This window comes from Harpia harpyja, chromosome 2, assembly GCF_026419915.1.
Source record: "Harpia harpyja isolate bHarHar1 chromosome 2, bHarHar1 primary haplotype, whole genome shotgun sequence".
NCBI lineage: Eukaryota > Metazoa > Chordata > Aves > Accipitriformes > Accipitridae > Harpia > Harpia harpyja.
In genome coordinates, this window is record NC_068941.1 from 56,193,721 (window position 1) to 56,217,987 (window position 24,267).

At 40.2% G+C, this 24,267-nt stretch overlaps 1 protein-coding gene across 1 annotated transcript; it reads left to right on the forward strand.

The window, feature by feature from the left end:
- Nucleotides 1–1,317: 1,317 nt before the first annotated feature.
- On the forward strand, nt 1,318–17,468 carry ASAH1 (N-acylsphingosine amidohydrolase 1). Its single transcript, XM_052779937.1, has 14 exons — nt 1,318–1,474; nt 6,594–6,640; nt 6,831–6,921; nt 8,148–8,234; nt 9,240–9,318; nt 10,228–10,302; nt 11,138–11,183; nt 12,626–12,770; nt 13,962–14,016; nt 14,218–14,299; nt 14,890–15,021; nt 15,244–15,367; nt 15,906–15,962; nt 16,632–17,468. The coding sequence occupies exons 1-14, from the start codon at nt 1,397–1,399 to the stop codon at nt 16,719–16,721; spliced, it is 1,188 nt and encodes a 395-aa protein (XP_052635897.1). The 5' UTR covers nt 1,318–1,396; the 3' UTR covers nt 16,722–17,468.
- Nucleotides 17,469–24,267: the final 6,799 nt, after the last annotated feature.

Genomic DNA, 24,267 nt, shown 5'->3' on the forward strand with positions numbered 1-24,267 from the left:
TCTAGATAAAGGTAGTAAAGCTCCTAAAAGCTGTCTGCTCCAGAAATAACAGCTGAGCAAAAAGGGCTGCAGATGTTTAGAAAGTAACAGGACCAACTTAATCTGACTATTTCTTACTGTAGACCATAACTATATTCAGATACCTGCAAGTAAATACAGAATTACTGTCTTACAGGTATTTGTTTTCAACAACAAAAAAAAAAATTGCCTGGGCCCTATAGAAACTGCCTCATTTCCTGTTTGTGAAAGATGCTCCCATGAAAATCTGAAATGTTAACGCTGTAATTTTCGTGATTTCCTAAATCCCCTGATTGGTCCTGTATCTTCTTCCACGAGTGCTTAACGCTTTTCTGCCTTGGTCTCTAAAGCTTTGTGCAATTCCAGGCTTACGTTCTGAGCCGATTCCTTCCTACATATGGCTGCACGCCCTCCCTTTGCCCAAGGCTTTCACACCTTACAGTGCATTTCTTTTATCCTTTCCTGCTTAATTTCTGCAATGCCACATAGCTTTCCAATCAACCGTCTGCCAAGGACTTCCCTTCTTTTTCTTGCCAGCCCCAGTTTGTTTTATAAGAGAGTTAATTGCACAGCTAATGAAGTCATGATATTAAAAACTGTGTTGCTTCGTTTCTGTGTGCCTAAAAACACGTGACAGGTCTTGGGCACTGCATAAAGCACAAGACACAAGCTAAAACACAAGCATCCTAGGTGGTTAATATTTATTCGTGGTACTTCCAACAACTGTTGCTAACGTATACACTCGTTATATGTTCATTTGCTCACACTAAAATTATATGTTTTTATTGAAAGCTATTTGGAGCCTGCACCTTATTCTGCTGCTGGCTTGTACTTGATATTACAGCAAATATACCATTTACGTATTGTAGTGAATAAATAATAGGCAACGCGCGTAGACGGGTTGCACCTCATACCCAGTATTTCTCATTAGACTGGCTCTCCAGTTGCCCATTCCCTGCCCTCTTAAGCAGGCAAGATGGAGAAAACTCCTTCTTCCCAAACAAGGCACCTGCCTTGCATCTCTCATTACTGCAACACCTGCCTAAAAATCTCCCAAGGACACAGCAGAATTCAAAATCAAAACACGTACAAAGTGAAAACCGGTGCCATGGGTCTGCTCTTCGCGCCGCCTACCAGAGGCGATTTTATTTCAGGTTTTCTCGTGCGGAACTTCTCTCTTTTGGAAGAATGACTGAAAATCAATTCCTCCGCTTTATTAAAAATAAAAAAGCAGGGCCTGGGCGGCGGCGGTAGGGCCCTGCCGCCGCCGCCGCCCCGGCCCTACCGCCGCCGCCGCCTCCCTCCTCTGACAGGCGGGGCGGGGCGGTGTCATGTGGGCCGCCACACCGGGAAGGGCCTCGCCGAGCCGGGAAGGAGGATGGCGGGCTGGGGCTGGGAGCTGTTATCGCCCGCCGCTTTGCTCGTCGTGGCGCAGCTCGTTTGGGCGCCGGACCCGGTGAGCCTGGCGACCTGAGGGGGAAGGGGAAGGGGAAGGGGACGGGGCGGGTGGGATCGCCCCCCGGCCCTCTGCGGAGAAGGTGGAGGGGTGGGATGCGGCCGGCCCCGCCCGAGGGGTTGGCGGGGCCTCGGCGGGACGGGTGGGTGTGAGGGGAGCTGGCCGCTGCCGCTCTTCCCCACGCAGGAGGCCAAGCGTGCCTTTAAATTCACGCCGGTGAATTTTAAGGTAGCGTCTCGCTGCCCTCACGGACTTCGTAACTTCTAAATGGCTCCTCTGGCAACCGGCGCGGCCGTGGCTGCGGTTTCGAGTCTTGGTGTTTATCGGGTGTGTTTTACAAGTCCTTGCTCATTCCCGCGTTCGATTTCGTATGCGTCTATAATGTAAATATTGTAATGTTGGCACCAAAGCAATGATTTTCAAAAGGAAAGTTAAGAAGGTCTCGCTAAAATTACATAAGCTTTTGAATCTGCTTAGTGTATTTGCTATAGCTTCACCCAAGGGGAGAAGTGTAGAGCAGGTGGGCTTGGCATGTCATTTTTTGTTTGGTTGTTTTCTGGGCTTTTTTAACGGAATAGGTGAAGTATGTAACTTTTGGTGGAATTGTGAAGTCGGGGGGTGGGTGGTGGTGTTATTTGGAACAGGCTGGCTTCCATCTCCTGGGCATGTAAACAGCAGTTCTTGCTTCCTGGTGTATTTTTTATTCCTGAAGCAGTGAAGCACTCTTTCATCTCTTCTGTTTCAGAATCTCCCCACCCTCTGTGAAGAGGACAGCTTTTTAAATATCTATGGATTTCAAAATATTCTTTTGCAATATATTTTTAAATATTTGGGGAACATACTACTTCCTATATTCTTTTGTGTTTTCTGTACGACTTTTCCTAGCAAATTATATTGATCTCAGGAAAATTAGTATGGGGTTTGGGAGAGGGGAGAACTGCAGGAAAGACTTTGGAGGACTGTGGACATCTGGATGACCCACGTTCCCTTAGTGTCCACACTACGCACAGAACTAGGCCCTCCTCTGTGCACCCAGTCCCATCCTCCCCCTCGCAAGAGCAGCTTCCCAATACTATAAGCCAGCTCCAGCTTAAAACACCTTCAGAATTTTAGCCAAAAGCTTCCTGGGGTGTGGAGTGGGGGAGAAAGTGCCAGCTATCAGCAAAGCCTATCATTAGAGCTTGGTTTTGCATTTGGTCGCACTTGGTATGTCTTCACACTTTCACAATATCCACTGGGTGTCCAGGTTGCAGGTTGTGCTACTGTGCAGCCAGATATCAGACTTGGATATTTGATTTTCAGTTGAGATGCTGGGACGCATCATTTGCTGAAGAATGAAGGACGATTGTTGTCTTCCTACATACAGCTGGTTGGGTTCTTTTCTTTTCGTTAACAAAGAACATGGAAGCTAAATGCCATGAATTACATCTCAGTGGTGCAGAGTGTCAGTCCCTTTAGTGTTAGGTTAGGCCCTGTCAACCATACTGAACTGTTTGTCCAAACTGCTATTTAAATTGGCTTGGTCCCCTTTCTTCCGGGTGCAAGACTACTTTTAACTTTCATGTTCAGAAAGGTGGACAGCGTTGGGACTGCTGCAGCATGACGGAGTGCTGCACTGGCATTGTCCCATAAGGGAAGAGGAGCAGAGAGAAAAATGTGTCACACCACAGAGTTCATAGACCAGAAGATGCTGAATATAACAGATTACTTTGTCTGAAAGAGATTGAATGCCATGTCCTTAAACTATGGAATTGTATTTTATAGCTCGAAGAGGTCATTTTATATTTATTTTTAAATATGAAGATGAGAAATGCTGAATATTAAGGAAGGATCCCAGAGATGGTCCACCTCAAAAATGTTTTTGAGGGTGATAAAGAAAGTGCTGGCATTCTTTAGACTGGACAAGCTACATTCAGCCTATTTCATATTAATGAAATCAGGCTAGGTTTTAAAATATTTACTCAGCAGTCATTAAACCATGCATTAATTTTCTTTATTGCAGTGAATAATAACTATTACTTTGTGGTTTTTTTCCAGGTAGCAATTCATTTTGACAGTTTGCTAGCTATTTGGTTCCTGTTCTGCTCTATTCTTTTTTTTCTTACAACCAGTCATAATATGTTCTGTGCTACTTCCATTTTTCTTATTATTTCCATCTTTCCCCATACCATGTTCTCTTGCTCCTCCACTGTGTTCTTTTTCTTTTAGTGTTTTGATCCTGTGCCACTGTGCATGCATTTTCATATCATTACATCCATGCAAATTTGAAAGTCAGCAGTATGTTGGATGATCAAAATATGCAACCTACTATTAACAGGCAATTTGGAAAAAAAAAAAAAAAAGAAAAAGAGAGAGCATTTGATCATTCAAGAATAGCTGCATTCCTCCTAGGGGGTTCAATGCATGTTTGAAAAGCAAATTTATAGTGATGACCTCCTGTTTGGAGCTAGCTTCTGCTGGCCTTTTCTAATAGACCACCACTGGCTTGTCATGTTGGAAACTCAAGGTGATCCTCTCATGCTGGAAGGCTGCTCCAGCTTCTGTCGGACAGCATTTATTGTTCCTCTTCCAGTGTCAAGCCTTTGCAGAGGGGAGGATCTCACTGACCACAACAGTAACTTAATAGCTCCTTATTTCAGTCTGGTGATAGAAAGTGCCTGGTGGTTTTTCTGTTGCTGTAAGAAAATTCTTTAGGTATCTTTTTTTCTTATTACCTTGTCAGAAAAGTTTGCAGTTAGTCTTTTAGCTGATTGCAAAAGGTAACAATTTTTTTTTGTTCCTCATTAGAACATTGTGTATAAAAAGAAAAAAAAAAAAAAAAAAAAAACTCCCCCCAGAAAACCCAAAAAAACCCCACTTCTAGTTTTCTGGTTGTCTTGACATCTTTTTAAATTACAGCTTATGTGCCAGCATATAATAGTTTACCTAAAGAAACTGTTAATAATCTTGGCTTTCTTCAGATATCTCAATCAATGGTAGCAGTTTTGGAAGATATATGGGTTGTTCTGGGGATTATTGGTTTCTTTAGCTTGCTTTATACATGGACAGGTGAGAAGTCTAAAATTACTGACATGTAAGGAGACAATGTTTTCTCTGTATCTCTCCCTTAACTCTTCCTTTAACTGTTGCTTTCGCTACCTCTTTTGTGGCTTAGGTTGCAAAGGGCTGGCAAGGTAAAAATAGCTTCAAATACAAGATTAAAATCTCAGGAGAGAGCATCAGGAGTGACATAACATTTAGCACCTGGAACATCACTTAAAATCCTCTGAAATCAGCTTGCGTGATCACCACAGTTTCCTCTGTGTACGCATGGGTTATACTGACAGATCAACTGAACTTTCATCCATTTCGGATAATTGTTTGTTACAGGCTTTATCTGTCAAGAAGCATATTTTGACAGCAGATATTTCCTGAAGGTCCAAATCTGTGCATCCATTGCAGTAGGATGTGTATGTAATGTCACTTTTTCTGATTGATTTTAGTATTGCAGGATGGAAAATTTCACAAGACAATTGCATTAATTCTGTTAAGTATTTGCTTGGCTTTGCACAAAGCCTCTGACTTATGTTGCCTAATTAGTCATATGATATCGTCCCGTCCCCTCCTTGTTTAGAACCTTCCTCATTTCGAAAATTAAACGGGCCTCTTGTGTTTGACCTTTTGTTCCAGCTATGCAAAGGCTGTAACTGCACTGCAGTGAAATCTAGGAAGCACATAGCTACTGGTCCTATACCTTCATCTTGTGTGTAGGAAAACCAAAATTCATCTCATGCTTTCTCCCAGCTACTGGAAACAATACAAAAAGAAAACACATGATAACACACAGAAACTAATCCCACTTTAAAGTTCCTGTTTTCAGTTGTAACAAGTTATCCCAGTGTTTAAACTCCGTGGCATTGTGTAAGACATTGTGTTTTCTAGATGAATGCATTAAAAGCAGATAATGTGATTAGCCCAAAGAAAACATGGACATTAGTTAGCTTGTTTGTCCCAGACACGTAGCTGCTAGAGATCCTGTCTCGGTTTTTACTGGAGCCAGAATGCATTATAAGGACACACTAGTAAAGTAATCTAATTAGTACAGCCAAATAAATACTGGAAGTTGAGGGTGGGGATAGGGAGAAGTGGTGGCAGGTTCCTTACATATTTTTGTTTCTGTTCTGTCTCCCAAACACTTGTGCTTTGGGAGCCTTTGTATGGACTCCTGGCATAGCATGTGTACCTTTCCTGTTCCCTAGTGGGACATACTGTGCTCTTAGGAGCTTACTGATCTGCTCAGATAGCTCAGGGACCGAATCTGATCTGCTCTCAACTGGCTTGAAGCACAAGTGTGGCTAGTAGGCATTTGCTTGTATTTCACTGGGTAAAACATGCAATTATAATTGCAGCATATATATGCATATGTTTCTATATGTATATGCATGCTTTATGTAATTGATAGGAAAACAGCCTTGCATTCATTTTGAGTATGCCTAAATATAGTTCTCAAACTTTCATTTGTAACTAGCCATGCTTACAGGAATGAAGGTAACTAGTTTTTAGTTATATTCCTGAAATGCGCCTCTCGTAATATTTAGCACCAGTTCAGCGGCACTTTTCCACACTAAATAAAAAGTCATGCCATATAGCTCATTCCTCCAGCTGAGTAATTTGTCCAAAGTTCAGTGTGCTTTCTCTGCCCCAGCTATACGATGAAGTTTAACACTAAGCATAATTATGAATGACGCTGTAAAATGAGAGTATGAATTGAACAAACAGAACAAACTGGTCCATACTGAGGTTTAAGGTTTCTGAACTTGTCTAAAGAGTATGCTTTTGAAGTGCTCCTCATTGAATCACACTGAGTAAAAATGGGTTTGTATATTTATCATAAACTTGTGCTTGCCTTGTCTGAAGGTCTGTCAGACAGCACAGGGAAGTTGCTGTTTGTCCCCTACTTGTATTCTCCTCTGCACCCTTTCCAAAGTCCCAAGACCTTCTCTTCATTTATTATCAAATCATCATGAATTGAATTAGCTGACTAGTCCTGAAGGTTTAATTCAAAACTAAGTCTGCTAGAATAAAAAAGTGTTTTAACAAAAAGTAAAAGCTAAATAGTAATGTTTCACTGTCTTTACAGTATGGAGAAGAGTGCAGGAGTAAAACATACCCTCCTTCAGGACCAACGTAAGTAATCTGATTCAACTCGCCTAAGAAATTACAGAAAAGTAGTGATTTGCAAGTCTGAAAAGGGGGTTTTTTGTAACTCTTCCTGTTGCAGGCCTAGAAAATGCTAGTTACAGGTGGGAAGCACCTATTTTGTCAACTGTTTGTTCAAAGCTGCCTTTAAATTTGAACTCTGTTACTTATCTTTCAGGTTCAAAGGGAATGTACCCACATATGTCATAAATCTTGATTTACCTCCCAGCAAAAGATGGGATAACTTGATGCTCGACAAAAAGACAGAGGTATGAAATGCAGGTCTTGCTTTGAAGCTCAGCAGGTATAAAACTAGCATGTGGCCTTTTATTTTTGGAAAGGAATACCTGTGCTGAAATTCTCTGAAAGGGATAATATTTCTAGCTTACTTTTTTAAATATGATTTTAGACTAGAATAATTGCTTGAGTAAAACTTTTTCTGTTCAATACTTGAGCTAGCTGCATCAAGTATAGGGGCACTATGTTTGGGATGCAGAGGAATAAAAAATGGTGCGGCATAGAGCAGGCTTTCATTTATCAAAGCTCTTTAGTCATGAAGTAGTACAGAATGAAGGGGGAGGAGTACACCAAAGGGACAGACTCAGTAAACTGAAGTGAAACTGAGGCAGCATCCCTTCCCCTCTGCACATCCCTGCTTCTCTCAAAACATTGCATGAGATGATTAAATAGCAAGGGGGAAATGAAGAAGTTCCTGCCCTTTTCAGGGATGCTGGTTGCAGCACTGGTGTTTACCCAGCAGAAATAATTTTATAAATACTCAGGCCTATTTCACACTACTTAGAGCAGCTATTCTTCTGAAGGTTGCCGTAAATTCAATTCAGTAATGTTTTATTTCTCAAAAAATGCCAGGGATTTTTGCTATATGCTTGCTGACTTTGACCTTTCAACTCTGAAAGCCAGACAAATTCTGCTTACACCATAATATTTAAAGTCTCATTTAAGCCACTGGGCATTGGAAGCCTCAGGTTGCACCTTAAATTCTGAAAGGTTTTCTCTCTCATGTACTTTGGAGTTAGATCACATAGAGTGGAACTCTATTTGTGGCCATTCATGTTGCAAATGGATAGCATGTACTTTTATAAGAAATTTATTGAGTCTTCTTGGCTTCAAGAACATCACTGCTTAAGTAAAGAGCTTTTAATTAATGTTTTTAAAGACAGAAGAGTGTGGAGTATTAAAATGTGATCAAAGGAGCAGAAGATGAGGATGGCTTTTTCTTGTAATTCATTTTTTCTGGTAGAGGGACATGTTGGAGCTAATCTAGAAAGTTATTTGAATAAAGCTTGAAGAGAGACTCTTTAATGGGGAATTGGGGCTGTTTTTCTCACCAAGAACACTACATTCAGCACTTTCTTTAAATACATATTTTCTCAACAAAATGTTTTTTTGAAAAGTATGTGAGGAATTCTGTTAGTATTCTAGCGATTCTTATGCTCAAGATCTTCTATTCAATAACAACCCTTGTTCTTTTTAGCTGAAGACTGTGGTGCAGAATATTAAAGATATAGCAAATACCTTCTTCCCCAGTGGCAAAGTTGTTGACATAGTGGATAACAAAATAGTAAGTATTTTCAGCCTAATTATTTTATTACTGTATGCTCTGACTACCAGAATTGGAATGCTACTAAATTTGGCAATTAAGAACTTGACAAGTGATGATTCTTCCACTTCCAGAACAAAAACACTGTTTTGAAGAGTTACTCGGAAATTTTACCTTTTGGGTGAAATTTTGCCGCTTTGCCTACTCTGAATTACTCTGAAACCATCAAACCTAAAGTGCATGTGTCTCTTCCTCCTCTTTATTTTTTCCAAGATCTTTTCAAATTTGGATTACTCATGCTAGACATACATGCTACTGGCTTAGTCACTATAGCAAAACACTTCACTGAAATTCTCTTTGCCATGTTCAACTCCTTTTAAACAGTAGAATAAAATCAGGTTTTGAAAACTGTAATAAATGTCTGATTACAGGGGCAACTTTGACCAGGCCTCATCTTAAAAAAATAATTTGGTTCTGATTAAAATAGGCTTTGGCATAGAATCAGGGCAGGGGAAAACAGTGTAGCACTAGAGACAGCATAAGGTCAAATCTGTCCCCCGTCTTTATTTACAGCAGCCATCAGTCATGCTGGCCACACTTCACTTGTATCCCTGTGTGCCTGAGTGGAGTTGACATAAAGGTAACATATAGAGGTAGTCATACCAACATGTGAAAGTTAGGGATTCCCTTAAACACTGATGTCAAGATCAGTTCCAGTTGAGCTCTTAACGTATGAGAGTCCTACTTCATTCTGTTCTGTCTATTGCTGCTAACAATAATTAGGATACTGCGTTAATCTCCATTGCTCACATGTCAATATTTTGATAAGTAATATTTTTTACTTTCCCTAAGTACGTACTTGTCTTCCAAGTACTCTACAAACATCCTCAGGTTCTACAGGCTGCAAAGGAATTAAATACTCAATTGAATAGTTGTGAGAAGGATGTACCTGTTGGGGAGAGGTTTGTTTTAAGTGACAAAATAGCGTTAATTTACGCAAACAACGTACAAAACTTTTCCTTTCAGGCTCGTCTGACTGCCACGCTTCCTTATCCTTTCAATGAAGAACTCCAAGGGATAGCAAATTCATCTGGGATTCCTTTGGGTAAGTTTCTAACACTTTATTAACGTAGTAGAAAACTAGGCATCCAGAGTTGCTTAAAATTCGTATATGTACCAATTTGCAGTATAGTTGTAGTCATCTGTGACTTTTAACAAATAAATTATTAATTAAGTAGATAAAACAAAAAATTGCATCTCACACTAAATGAAAACAGTGTTTTAGAGGAGAATGGCAATAAATCACATAAGCCTTTCATCAGGCTGGGACTTCTCTGTAGAGCTGTAGCTTCTTGCTCCTGAGTTTTGGGAACTGGAGCGAGCCTCAGCTCCTGTGCACCAAAATTTGGGGGAATCCTTGATTCTCATTGGTTTCCCATTCAGCTGTATGTCTTCTGTTGACATACCAAGAAGGCAAGGCTCAGTTTCATGCTGTGCTTTCTTTCCCTTGTGATTGTTGCCACATCCTCATGCCTGCCTTCTGCACCTACTGCAAAAGAATTCAATTCCAGGTGAGAAGTAGACGCTGAATTCTTCCAGAATTGAGACAGAGAAGGTCCATAGACCTGCTTCCACTGCTTCGCTCATACAGGAGCAGTACACTTGGTGCTAGTCAGCAACTCTTATATGGGAATAGTGGTACATATAGCAGCTTTCTTCTTTACAGTGAATTTCACAGCTTGTTTTGAAGTTTCCAGAGGAGGAAGTAGCAATGACTGTCAGCTTTCTATATGGAAAGGCAGAAGGCCAAGGGATTCTGATCCTTCTATTTGCCTTTCAGGAAGCTCTTGATTTTGCTGAACCAGTCATTTCAAAGATCAAATGAGATTTAAACAGAAATTCTTAAGAGAAGTGTTATAGAACGCTGAACTTTGCAGTATGCTTTTTTCAAACCATATTTTTCTGTTCATGGAAGAAGTTTCAAATTATTGAACTTTGTTTCTTTTTGTTCTAGGGGAAATTGTTATTTTTAACATCTTCTATGAAATTTTTACTGTATGTACATCCATAGTGGCAGAAGATAAAACAGGTAATGCAACCCAGAATAGTGTTAACAGTTTTCTCTTATGTAGGAGAGGGTCCACCTCAATTGTACAAACATAGTCCTTCTGAACTGCAGGCAAGAAGGTCTAGCAGGAGAGACTAAAAGCAATGATAATAAGAAGGTATTCCTTGAGAAGGGAATAAGAGATCACAGGTGTCTTAGGTTAAAAAAAAGGAAAAAATACTTTCAAAGATGGTTTGGTTTTGGTTTTGTTGGGGGTTTTTTTGTGGGGTTTTTGTTGTTTTGGTTTTTTTTTTTTAATAGGTGCCATTTGTTTTTTTAGGGGAAAGAAATGCAAGCCAGACACGTGATATTTTCTCAGTGCCATGAGGGATTCTAGTGCAATCCATTTTGTGTCAAGTTTCTAGTTATCACATGTGTATAGTGCTAGAAAAAATGGATAGTCTGCTTTAAGAAAAGAGACTCTCTCATTCTCTTACTCAGTTCTGCAGCCCTTGTCTGCACCTGTTCCAGCTTAGGAAGTTTCTGAGGGATTCTTGGAGGGCTTACAAACGTCTCGCTTTTAGAGAGAGCTCAGGTATTACCATTACATTAAGACAATGTGGAAAGCATCCGAGGTTGAGATGAACAGCAGTTTACAAGATTACTTGATTTCAGTTATGGTGAAACACTTCTCTGATCCAAAAACCCCCACCATTTTTCTGTGCTTATGAAAAGGGCAACTAGACAATGGTATTTTCCCTGCTTGCTTTCCCAGGTATTTTTCCTGCTTATTCATTTCCTGGTTTTCTAAGCTGAAATTTATGTCTCTTTCTTCAGAAAAATGTATTTATTTATTTATTGATTGATTGTTATGTAGGGAAGCTGTACCATGCCAGAAACTTGGATTTTGGACTCTTTCTTGGGTAAGTACCTAAACTTGTGTTTTGTTTTGTTTTGTTTTTTTTAAAACCCAAAGAAAAAGCTAGCTAAACTTGGAATTACTATGTGCATTCTTTGAGTCTAAATGATGAATCAGGTATTGCTAAGACTGTGACAAGTAATTCTGCATTGCATGTTGTGGAAAAAAGGCTAAAACAAACAAAAGGATTGTTCTGCTGATGTTATGTCAAACTACTCCAAGCGTGTTGGGAATTAATTTGAGAAACAGTTGTGTTCAGTGTTACTTAGTGTTTTCTCAGCTCCAGTTAAAACTGTCTCGATCCAAAGAACAGTCCATGTAACCTTATCTCCGAGGCGCAGTGTATCTTGTTCTTTACATGATGGGACAGAAGCATCAATTTTGGTGTATGCAGTGAAATGTGGATTGGATTGGGGCTTGTTTTTGTGGTTGGTTTTTTTTCCAAATTATCCCCCTAGTTACTGTACTGTGCTCTACTGGCACTTCCCATCATCCATCATTTCTACTTAGAAGCCAGTGATTTGTATTCCACTTATCTAACATTATCATTCATTTGGATACAAACTGTGTAGTTTGTTGCCCAGCACTGGATTCTCTTTTAGTTCTCATTTCATACCTCATGATCAGGTAGTTCAGTGTTTGCTTTTATTATCCCAGTATATTTTGTAATGTCACTCTTCCAGATGACTCTCAATGCCCCGATGGAATTTAAATGTCCATCTTCGTTAAAATTCTTACCTGCCTATCAAAAAATCAAATGTTGTCAACTGTGACTCCACCTGTCCCTTGGTTGGCTTGTGTTGAACTTCTCCCACTTGTCAGAAATACTGCGAACATGCTCCCTGAAAAGTAAGGCAATTTTGAAAGCTGCTCCCGGAAGCTGGATCGTTTCCAGAGAATTTAATGGTCTGCTAAGTGTTCTTTAGCACCCTCTTGCCTACAAACTGTTCTGGCTTATTTTACAAACTAGATTTGGGACTTTGTGCAGAGCACATCCAGTAGTATGTGGTTTGTTTTCTCCCTTTGAAAAGTAAGAACTTGAGGGAACTGGCTCATTCTGCTGCAGAACAAGCTACACATGCTTTCAGGACACAGTAGGTTTGGTGTCACAGGCAGTACCCGTAGAGGCCTCCCTTTGCCAGCAGGAATAGAACAAAGTTATGTGTGTTTAAAACAAACAAGCTGTAATGGTGGTGCTGTTTCATACTGAGTAGTGTATATGCTCTTGGTTTGAACAAAACAGTTCTTTTTACTGACTGCCTATCCATTTAGAGTTCCTAGTTGTCTCCTGCTGGTGCAGCTGAGGTAACTACTGAGCAGTGGTGATGGCTGACGCGAGTAAGATCAGAGGACAGGCATCACACACAGGAAATCTGTGTGCTGTGAAGGGAAGTTTTAAAAGCTACTGAGGGAGGGAAGTTTCAAATGCTGTACTGTCTTCTGCAGGTGGGATGTTAAAAATAATTCCTGGACTTTAACTCGGGAACTGAAGCCTCTAGTGGTAAACTTGGACTTCCAGAGAAACAACAAAACAGTATTCAAGTCTACAAATTTTGCTGGATACATAGGCATGGTGTCTGGAGTCAAACCAGTAAGCATGGGGAGGGGGGCTTGTCAATTTGTTAATAATGCTTCATACTTTCCTTTTTTCTGCTTTCATCCTCTGCCTTGGGATGTTTTTTAATAAATGATCTCTTAATTGTTCTGGTACACAGTATAGCTATTTGAATAAAGGGAAAAAAACAACGCTGCAGTCTTCCTTATAAAAGGAGATTGCCTAAATGAAATATTTATATTTGGACAATTCTTAAAAACAATGTTCAGTTCTGAATACGAACAGGAGTGAATACAAAGTGCTCAAGTGGTTGGAGTTTCTTTCTAGCAAATAGATACTGCTGTGATCCCAGAGGTGAAATGGCATACTTGTGCTGTTTTAATTCTTTGACCAATCCTTCTTGGAAAAGGAGTCCTATGTTGCAAGATTTTTTTTTTTTTTTTTTTTTAATAGACACCTGAAGTCTAGGTTTTATCTACATCTTAAAAAACAGCAGTACAGAACCATACCAGGGTCTCCATCTTACCACAACTCCTCCTTTTCTACACACTCTGCCTTTATCCTCTATTATAGGTGGTCCTTCTCATAGTAGACTATTTCTGGCATAAATCCCTGCATTGTATCAATTTATTTTTGTCTTCTGGTCAAATAAATTGGGAAGAGTCCATTCTGAAAATGATCCAGTTTAGCTGAATTCCACTTTACTCTGAAAGAAACACTAGTTGGAGAAGACTGGGACTTGAGTTTGAATTGCGTGTTGCAAGTAGCGCAGATTGAATTGTGTACAGCTGCATGCTCATGTGACAGCAATACCATATCAGGGTGTACTTAGCACTGGGACTTAAAAATTTGCCTTTAAACTAGAATAGTATTCAGAGGTTTGAGAAGAACGTTACACACAGCAGGGGAAGGAAAACTGGTAATTCAGTGATGCAACAAGGACTAAGGAAAAATGGCCATAGGCTTGACTTGCTTAGCATAAAAGCATGGTTTGTTGGATTGCTGTGCCAGGTCAGAAAACTATGAATTATCATTTCTACTTATTCAAGCAGTGATAAATTAGATTCTTCTCTGCATGGGCTTGATCTTGCAGCCCATTACTCAAAGGGGAAGAGTCTAACAAACAAGAAGCTCAATTGGCATGTGAATGGCAATGCTGCCTCTTGTTTGTTACTGGTATTAATGGGCTGGGGATGGATGAAGGTTGACTTGTTTAATGCTTTTCAGGACTTGTTCACGCTGACAATGAATGAGCGCTTCAGTCTTGATGGTGGTTATGTTGGTGAGTAATGCTCATTTCTTTCATTATTTCTGTACAAGTTTTCCAGACCTTGGGCAGACCAGTTACCTTAATAAACAGGCACACAAATGGTGAAGAGATTCCGGATGAGTAAGGTAAAACACAGTTCATTTTAAAGGCTGTGAAAGTTAGAATAGCATGAGTGAACCTTCTGAAAACATTGTAACCAGTGATATTTTGCAGGAATCTTCGAATGGTTTCTTGGTAGAAGAGATGGTATGTGGATGGGCTTTCTTACAAGAACAGTATTAGAGAATGCTACAAGGTATTTTCCCCCCCCCCCCTAAATATTCTACTGCTTTAATCTGCTTTGCTTTCAAGTAGCATGAGTACTGTAGCTAATGATACAGATATCTTCCTAGAAGCCTTAACATTAGTTCTGGTTTTGCTGGTACTGTGGTATAGGAGAGGCATCATACATGGTCCCTTAGAACTCCTCAAATTGTTTTCTCAGATTTTTTTTTTTCTTTTTTCTAATGAACCTATTGGTATCTGAATGTGTAACAGCATTCTGCATCAAAACACATCCAACAGGCAGTAGCATATTACAGTAAGTAAACAGAAACAAAGCTTTCATGCAGTAAATGAATTAGGTGGAATATGACACAGCATGTCATCATTTTATTCCTGAAAAAGTGCCAAGAGCAACTCTCAACAACCATACTTTAAGTACAAAATGAGTGGAAGAGCTTTGCTTAAATGTGTTCCTTCATTGTGATACAATCTCCTCATATGTGCCTGAAAGGGGAAGAAAGGTGTGACTACCCAAACTTCTCCTGGGTTTGTGAAATTCGTTCTTCAGTACTTTAACCATTTATAGCATTTAATAGTCCAACACTGCTTTGTTATCTGCAGTTACCAGGATGCAAAAGACAAACTGGCAAAAACAAGACTGCTGGCTCCAGCTTACTTTATACTGGGTGGAAAAAATTCTGGAGAAGGGTGTGTGATAACTCGTTCCAGGACAGCTAGTCTGGATATCTGGGAGTGAGTATGCTTGACCTGACCCTTCCAGAAGAGGACAGCTTCCACCAATAATTGTGTCCTATGTTTCTTGTGACTTCTGTTGTGCAAGAACTCACTTCTTTAGCATCATTGAAAAATACCACAGCAAGCCTAAAAAAAATCCGGCTATGTATAATATATACTATATATGTACTTAATTACATACTTAGAGAAGCAAAACACAAACATATACCTCTTTTCCAGCCTTGATATCAAGAAAGGCACATGGTACGTGTTAGAAACAAACTACGATCGCTGGAAGCCTCCACTAATCTTGGATAATCGTAGAACACCTGCAATGAAATGCCTGAACCAGACAATGCAAGAGGTAAACATCCTCTGAATACCTCACCTTGCTGTTGGGAAACTCCAAAACCGATCTGATGCAGCCAGGAGGGTTCAGGGCATTTGCAAGCACAGCTGTAGTGACAGAAGTGGCTAACGGTTTTGTGACAATTTGTCTGTGCTGCTGGGTAATAAAGTACCAGCTGGCTCTTTACACAAATGGTTTTTAGTTTTAGGCTTTCTCTTGATCTAGGTAGGTTTCCTGCAAGCATTTTCTGTGGCTGCATATGCAGGGGGATAATCTGGAGATACTTTGAGAGAGATTTTCAGTGTTTCCTGTGCTGTTCTATCACCAGTGAAATTCAAACGCTTGCTGTCTCAAACACACTCAAGTGTCCTATGCTGTATTGAGATCTGGTCTGCTCAGGTTTTTGCAACCCATATTCTTCTGATCTCAAGATGTATGGGTATCATGTACTCTTAAAGCTTTATCTTATCTGAGCAGTAAAAAAGTTACAGTTCTCAGCACTTACACTAACAGGTTAATGTCCCTTAACATCAATGTCTTTATTTTCTTTCAGAACATCTCCTTACCAACAATTTATGATGTTCTCTCCACAAAGCCTGTCCTCAATAAGGTAATGCTTCTATTTTTGCAGAAAGTTTGGGGTGGGGGGCAGACCACTAACTACTGTACATCTGAGGAGGAGGTCACAGTGGGTTTTTTTAGGTGAAAACATGCACGTAAAAACGAAATAAATTCCACATGACTTCATAAAAGCAAAATGTAATTGCTGGAATAGCTGTCTTCCAAAGGCCCTACAGCTTCAAAACTCCAAGTAGCCTGAGCCCTTTCCTCATAGCTGGCTCTGGTTTGAGGCAGCATTTGCACTACAGGGATCTTAAGGACCCTCCTAACCTGAATTAACCTGTGATACATGCCTTTATAAGCAGCATGAAACAAGTTAATATACCTCATGGTTTAGGCATACTACAGGCACATTGTTCTTGAAACAAGAGATGTTTTAGTCTGAACTTGAGGTTTTTGGTGTTTAGGAAAAAAAAAAGACTAAAGGGCTGAGAAGAGTTTTTGAATTATAAAGTTCAGTTACTATATTAAGTGGAAGCAGCATTCTTGGCTGAAGACACAAGCTATTCATACTTGCATGTTGCTGACTAAATAAGATAAATGCTCATTTTAGTTGAAATGTTCAGCTAGTATCAGAGACAGTTTTTCACTAATTGCTGTAATGAGGCTTTTTTTTTTTTCCCCTTCTTCCTTCTTCTTTCTCCCACCTGCCTGTTAGCTGACTGTGTGCACAACGCTGATGGAGGTATATAACGGTCATACAGAGACTTACCTGCGGGAATGCCCAGATCCCTGTAGTCCTTGGTAGTCCTGTACCTTTCCAATGTTGGAAGCTGCTTGTCTGAATTGGAGGTCCTCCAAGAAGAAATACTTCTGGAAAAAGATTCCTCAGTCTAACTCCTTTCTTCAGAAATCTAATGGCTATATAGAAATGTCAATGAGCTTCTAACAGTGGAGGACCCTATCTCACAGCAGACTTTCTTGCTTTGTGATCAGCAGTTCTGCTGACGAGAAATGTGTACTAATGAATATCTGGTTTGATTTCAGCCATTTCTGCCAAATGAGTTCAGCAGTTAGCTCTAGATCTCCTCAGCCTTGACAGTATTCTTGGTTTGGTTTGTTGTTGGTTCGTGGGTTTGTTATTTCTTGTTGTTTGGTTGGGTGTTTTTTAGATGAAAATACTTCTAAAACACACATAAGTTAAAATGGCACCTATCAAGCATGAAAAAGAATTGGGTATAAGAAGGCCATCTGGGACAGTACAGTTCTGTTATTCTTTCCTAAGCACTTAAGATGAATTGCTAGTGTTCTGGTCCAATATGAAGTTATGTCTAAGATGCCCCGTTATAAAATAATTTACCAAGTGTCATATCTAGTCACAGAAACAAGGTCTTGGGGAAATATCTAAAATGAGATCTGAGCCAAAAAATGTCTTTTCACTGATTTATAGATCTTTTGCTGAAGCTCACTCTTGGCCTGTTAACAAATTTTTTTTAACACAGATTTTTCTGTTGTCTTAAAAAAATACTAATACAATAAATATTCTTGAGAACTACTTTCTTTGACCAAAGTACACATGCACTGATTTCATACCTCAGTGGAAGTCACCATGCATGTTACATATCACATGGCAGAAAGGACATTCACTTCCAAATAGACTGATTTTAACAGTGTCTGAAAAACTGATTTATTTCTTAAACTGACAGTTAAAGCTATTACCAGAATGGGAAGTAGCCAGCTGCTAGTAGTGGCTGGGTTGTTTGGGGGGATTTTGTTTAGTTGGTTTGTTTTTGGAAAGTGGGGGAGGGAAGCCAAGTCAGACTACACCATTGGCTGGAATTAAAATTCAGAAAGTAAAGGTCCTTTAGAAATAGGAAGAAGTACAGGCACCCTAATATCCTAGGAAGCAGATAATATAGAAGGCACTAGTTTTATTTATGTCACTGGCTGCATTGCTGGGACTAGTTTCCAGTACCAACTCTTGTGTTTTATACCACGCAAAGAGAAGACACTGGAGAGTAAGCTTAGGGGCTGATATATATGGTGGTTCACGTGTCTTTCTTTTCTTAACTGCCCAAGGAAAGAGGTCGTATTAATATTCCCATTGAGCCATGAATTTAAAGTTGCCACTGGTGTAAGGGGTGTGTTTGCTGTCCCTTTGGTGTCTGCAGAGGTGGTATTGCATAATGCATTCCAACTAAAACCTGCAGGTTCGTGACATCCAGTCACAATGGGATTCTTGATAGGCAGGACATGCAGAACAGTATTACTGTAGTGCAGAAGTTCAGAACAGAGGATACTACAGTTTTCCGTTCCAAACAGTAAAGGCTACTATAAGATTTTTTTTTTTTTAATAATTGCAAATTTAACACTAAGAAGCCTAAAGAAGGGGAAACAAGTTATTGCCCATGAATCTGAAATGCAAAGTCAACTTTCATCCAAGTATGACTTGCTAAGTTTTATTTAGTATTGCTTCCTTTTCTTAAAGAAATATTAAAATTTCTCCAAGGCTTTCAGTACAGTTTCCCACAGCCTCCTACTAGAGAAACTGATGGTTATGGACTAGACAAGTGGTCTGTGCGGTGGGTGGGGAACTGGCCGACACGCCACACCCAGAGGGTGCTGGTAAATAGCTCCTTTACAAACTGGCAACCTGTCACAAGCTGGGTCCCCCAGCGATCGATATTGGGCCCAGTGCTGTTTAATATCTTCATAAGGGATCTGGATGATGGGATCAAGTGTACCCTGATGAAGTTTGCAAATGATACCAAACTGAGTGGGGAAGTGGACACTCGGAAGGGAGAGCCACCCCACAGGAAGACCTGGGTAGGCTGGAAGAGTGGGCTGACAAGAACCTTATGAAGTTCAACAAAGACAAATGTAATTTCTTGCACCTGGGAAAACAATCCAGGAGTGCAGCACAGGCTGGCATCTACCCGGCTGGGGACCAGCTCTGTGGAAAGGGACCTGGGGGTCCTGGTGGACAACAGGCTCCATATGAGTGAACAGTGTGCTGCTGTGGAAAAGAAACCCAACTGGATGTGGGTTGCATCAAGGGCAGCACCAGCAGAGATAAAGGAGTCATTATCCCACTCTACTCAGCACTGGTCAGGCCATACCTGGAATACTGTGTTCAGTTTTGGTCCCTCTTACAGAAGAAAGATATGGACAGGCTGGAGAGGGTCCAGAGAAGGCCATAAAGATGATCAAAGGCCTGGGAAGCCTGCCGTATGAGGAAAGGCTGAGAGAACTGGGCTTGTTCAACCTTGAGAAAAGAAGGCTTAGGGGAGACTTTATCACCACATTGCAATATTTAAAGGGTGGCTACAAAGAAGATGGAGACTCCCTTTTTACAAGGAGTCACACAGAAAAGATGAGGGGTAATGGGTACAAGTAACTCCTGGGGAGATTCCGTTTGGACATGAGAAAATTTATCACAACGAGAACCACCAGCCATTGGAATAGTCTCCCCAGGGAAGTGGTGGATTCCCCAACATAGGACACTTTTAAGATTCAGCTGGACAGGGTGCTGGGCCACCTTGTCTAGACAGTGCTTTTGCCAAGAAAGGTTGGACCAGATGATCTTTGAGGTCCCTTCCAGCCTGGTATTCTATGACTAAAAGATAACCTTTAATCATCCCTTGTTTCAGTAACTACATTACCAGCTTACAGCAAACTCTGTTCTTACTAGAGGCTCTCCCTCCATCAACACTGGAAGAAGCAGGGACAAAAGCAATGCTACTTGCCAAATAGCTTTAGCAGCTGATAAAGAAACATGGCTTCTGGTTGAAAAAAATGAAGCACTGATATTCTAGGCCATAGAACAAGGCTTGTAGTAGCACAGCAAGAAGCAATTCAAAGGGGTGTAAAGCACTGACAGATCGAGAGCATGCAGAAATCAGCATCCCGCTATTTAAACTGATGCTAAAAAAAAAGTCCAGTTGTACATCTAATGTTTTTTTTAACTAAAGTATGCAGGCAGAAGCATGTTAGCATGATTGTACTACCAGAGTCCATCTTAATCTCAGTCATGAATACTGAACCTATGTAAACCAAAATCAACATAGCAGCATGATTTAGATTAGGGAAAAATGTATGTATAGTGTGAAATGCAGCTTCTGGGACATTTGATTCACATAAAATGGCTGAACCAAGTCAGATGTTACAGTCTGTACCGTGAAGAGCAATTAATATACTTCTGAGTTTGTACCTTAATCTGGTAGGGGGTTGTTCAGATTTATTTGGAATTAGTTGCGTAATAGCCATAATCAAATTACTTTGTCATTTAAAAATAAGTAAGTTTACTTCCTTAATTAGTCCTGTCCCACTTTAGCATATGTGGAACAAGGCAGCGTAGTCTATTTACAGTCTAACGAGCTTTAGGTATGTACCTTGTGCAAGACAATCCACATTTCCACACTGGAAATTGCTTTACAATTGCAAAAGCTCAGCTAAATCCCATGGATGTCTGTCCAGAGCCTAAATGCCTATGCCTGCTATTGACTTAAATAAACAAAGCTATTGAAAAACAAAAACCCCAACAACTATGTCTTACTGTGTCTGTCTTAACATAGAAAAAGTGATGAATGTGATTGCTTATTGATTTAACCTTCATCTGTCAACTCTGAAAGCACTTGTTCTGAAGGTTTTCTCAAGCCTGACAAAAAGTTCAATTTGCTCTTGTTACAGATAGAGACATCTATTTTTAGCATCAGTTTACTGCCTCCCCCCTGCTTCTGCTGCCCTAGGCACTGTAATGGAAGATAAGACCATTTCACTGAAGAAACATATACAACTACTTGCAACTTTGGAATTTAACGTACCTGCTTTTTTGGGTTTTTTTAACAGAAAGACACAAGGAACAAGAAGAGGTATGTTTCTTCATATTCATTTGCTGTACATGTAGTTGAGGTACCTCCAACCACTGAGAGGGTGGTCTGATTTTTATTTTTTTTAGGTTTGTTTTTTCCCCAGGTCAAGTAAGCAACCGTATATATTTTCTCTTTTAAGTTTAAATAAGAGGTTTACATAGCTTTCCTAGTTCTGTTGTGAAAAATCATCAAATGGTTGCAAAAAAAAAAAATTTAAAAAAATGTAAGCAACAAGACAAACATACTTTTATTATTAGTGCATAGTCTAGTTCTATGAAGAGCAGCCTCAGTATTTTAGCTTCCAGCAGATTTTAACTGTTAATGTAAATACAAAGAGTTAATCCAGTTTATTCTGAACTTAATTAAAAAAGGCATTACAGGAAAGACAAAGCATTTGTTTGGGCACTGACATTTAAATGCAAAAAATGTCAGTTTGCCAAGAAAATTTTATACCTCTACAATTCAAGAAACCCATGCAGTGAAGCCCCATACCATTTCAGAGGAAGAAAGAATGGCATCTCCCATATCAAAAAGCAAAATGTTGGCAGCTAGCAAGGACAGGAGAATCCAGGAAAGGAATTTGATTGTATCAAAACCAAGCAGTAGTTTTGGGACACGTATGCGAGTGAGTTTGCATTAGAGTCAGTTACAAGTTAAGGCTTTGCTTTGAAGCAAAACTCCAGAGCAGCACCCACAGATGTCCTGGAAATTATCTGCAAGGAAAGCAGCAAGAGTAAATAGAAGACTCGAGCTGGAGCAAGCAGGCATGATGGAGAGTGGACTGAGAGGGAGCAACTGAGAGCCTTAGGCAGGCACCACAACTAACAACAAAATACCCCTCCCTCACAGGACAAACACCTGTCCCACCTTCACACAGCCAGCCCTTTGGGCTACAGGTGGAAGGAGAAAGAAATGCGAACAGAAGGCTCAAAATCTTGATTTCACCTTAGTGGCAACAGCTGGCAAATGACCTGCTTATGCCACAGATCATCAGATGGACTTCCCTGCTTTTGGAGGACCAAAAGTGTTGGTGAGAAAGGCACACCCAAGCTCACCAAGCAGCAAAACTTCTCATCCTTTGCACCAGAAGAACAAGATGAGCCAGAAAGAGTAGTGCTCAACAAAAGCAGTGGCAGAAACCACAATTTGCCTTGGGAAGAAAACTCCAGATATTTATGCTTTTTATAAGAAGCTGCCTTTGACCGTTGAAAGAGTCCGAAACGCAACATACTGATTGGCCAAATACTGGGATCAAGTAGCAAGCAGACGATGTGGTTGTTCCCTCTAAGTCTGCCTACCCGTTTTTCAGAGCATCATAACTTGAGGTATCAAAGATTTTAAAGGCCTTTTGTAGCTAAGTCTGCTCCCACACTCTGTTACTTAGAAGAGAGGACAATAATTATAAAGGAGTTAGTGTGTTTACATACCGAGAAGCACTGTACTTGGGACATTTTCTGATCTACAGTGAATCAGCTCTGAATTATATTAATTGTATATGGGACAACCTCTCTCGGTCTAATATGTTTTGCAAAGTTTGTTCTCCTAGCTCAAGGGTTATGTGCAAGCAATAGGATAATCCCAGTAGTGAGGCTGCCTCTGTTGGGTATTCTGTATTTAAGGTAACTCCAGTCATAAGGCTTGCTTAAGGTTTTCCACTATTAGTCTTGTCTTTCTTATAATCTTGCTAAGCTTTCTCTATTAGGCAGATACCCATTGTACAAAAAAATTCATCCCTAGACTTTTCTCTCTTTATATTTTAGTGAAAATGGTTCACTTTGTTAAGAAAAATAAATATTTTTTTGTCTGTAGTAAAAAAAAAAAAAATAGATCACAAGCATTGGGTTGTAGCTAAGTGCTGAAGTGCCATCTTGTTTTTAGAGCAGAACTTTAATTCAAGTACCTGGACAGGTTTGGATTAGACATAGCTTTTTCTCAGGCTACACCCACCAACTGAATTACACCAGTATTTAAACCTTTGAGTAGTTACATATAATTTGCATCAACTTAGTTCCCCAAATGCTACATCTGCATTCCTGTAAGAGGTGTACATGCACCATCCCCTGAGAGATGGAAACAGTTCTCTTAAGATAGCCACGTCCAGCTGCAGAAGGTATCCCTTCTGCATGAACCAGGTTGGAAAAGAAGTAGAAGCAACTAGATGAAGAGGGGGGAAAACAGGAAAAAGAAAAAAAAAGAAGAGATGAGCAGGAGGCAGAGGGTCTGGAGATGTCAGAGGAAAGAGAAGTAAAATAGAACAGGAAGACAGCTGAGAATGGCAGGCTATGAAGATCTAGCAACTGCAGTATACTCCTCCACTGACCCCATTAATTCCTAAATTAATCATTCCATTGCTGTCATCTGAAACCCCAACCAAACTGTGCCTCCCCACCCACAGCAGCCTATGTGGTTAGTAGCTGCTGTTACCACATTTTTTCAAATTATGCTGAGAGACAGTAGATCTAAACTGATCCTCTAAGAAAAGAATATTGAAATTAAAAATACATATTCTCCCAAGCAACCATTCTTTAGATTTAAAACCAAGATAAATTACATTAAAAGTATACTAAGGCTGTGAAGCGTACAAGCTTAGCAGCCACTCATTCCCCTTCCTTCTTGGATGGGATACAGTCTTTTTGTATGATCCCAAAATTCCTTTTACAGAGATCCCTTGTTTCACTCACTGCACAGGACAGGCTGCGTTCTTGTGATGAATGAGGATGGCATAATAAAGGAGAAAGGCTTCTGCTTTGTTCCAGCTTTCAAGACAGTAAATAAGATAAAGCCTTGCAAGAGAAAGGATGGTGTTACAGACCAGGCACATCTAAGTACCTACTGGGACAACTGAATTCTCACCCCATTTCTGCCAGGTGCTGCACAGACAACCCAGTAGGTTGTGTTTGGCCAGTACCCAGTCTGTGATACCAGTGGTTGTATTTTGGAAATACTGATCACAACAGCAGTCAAGACAGAGGGAGCTATGCTGCAATCATATGAAGTGCTATAAAACATATCCTAATTTTTTACATCTCAGTTCAGGCTCTTAAAACTATCCAGCAATCTTGGTATCAAATTCTGTACCTCAGAGCTCCATATGTAACACAGGCACGATATCCTCTATCTTTCTAGATATTGGTAAGATTAAAACATAAACTAATCCAAAAAGAGGTCTAAAGCCCTCAAACAAAGTTGATTTAGTTCAATACCAGCATGCCTTCAAGGATCATGGAATTAAGTAATACAGGGAGAGTGCCATAGGAAAACTGATAAGAAAATTAATCACCTCAGTGCAAGGTTTGGATGGTTCACAAAATAAGCAGGGTTCAGGGCCATACACTTGAGTGCTGAACATTAACATCCCGCTTGTTGGCTGAGGCAGAGACTTTGTGAAAGGGCCAGCATGGGGAAAAAGAGGAGAGGTGTGATTAAGAGCCCTGTGTGTACAGGGCAGCAGGTTACATACAGGCACTTACTATAATCCTGTTG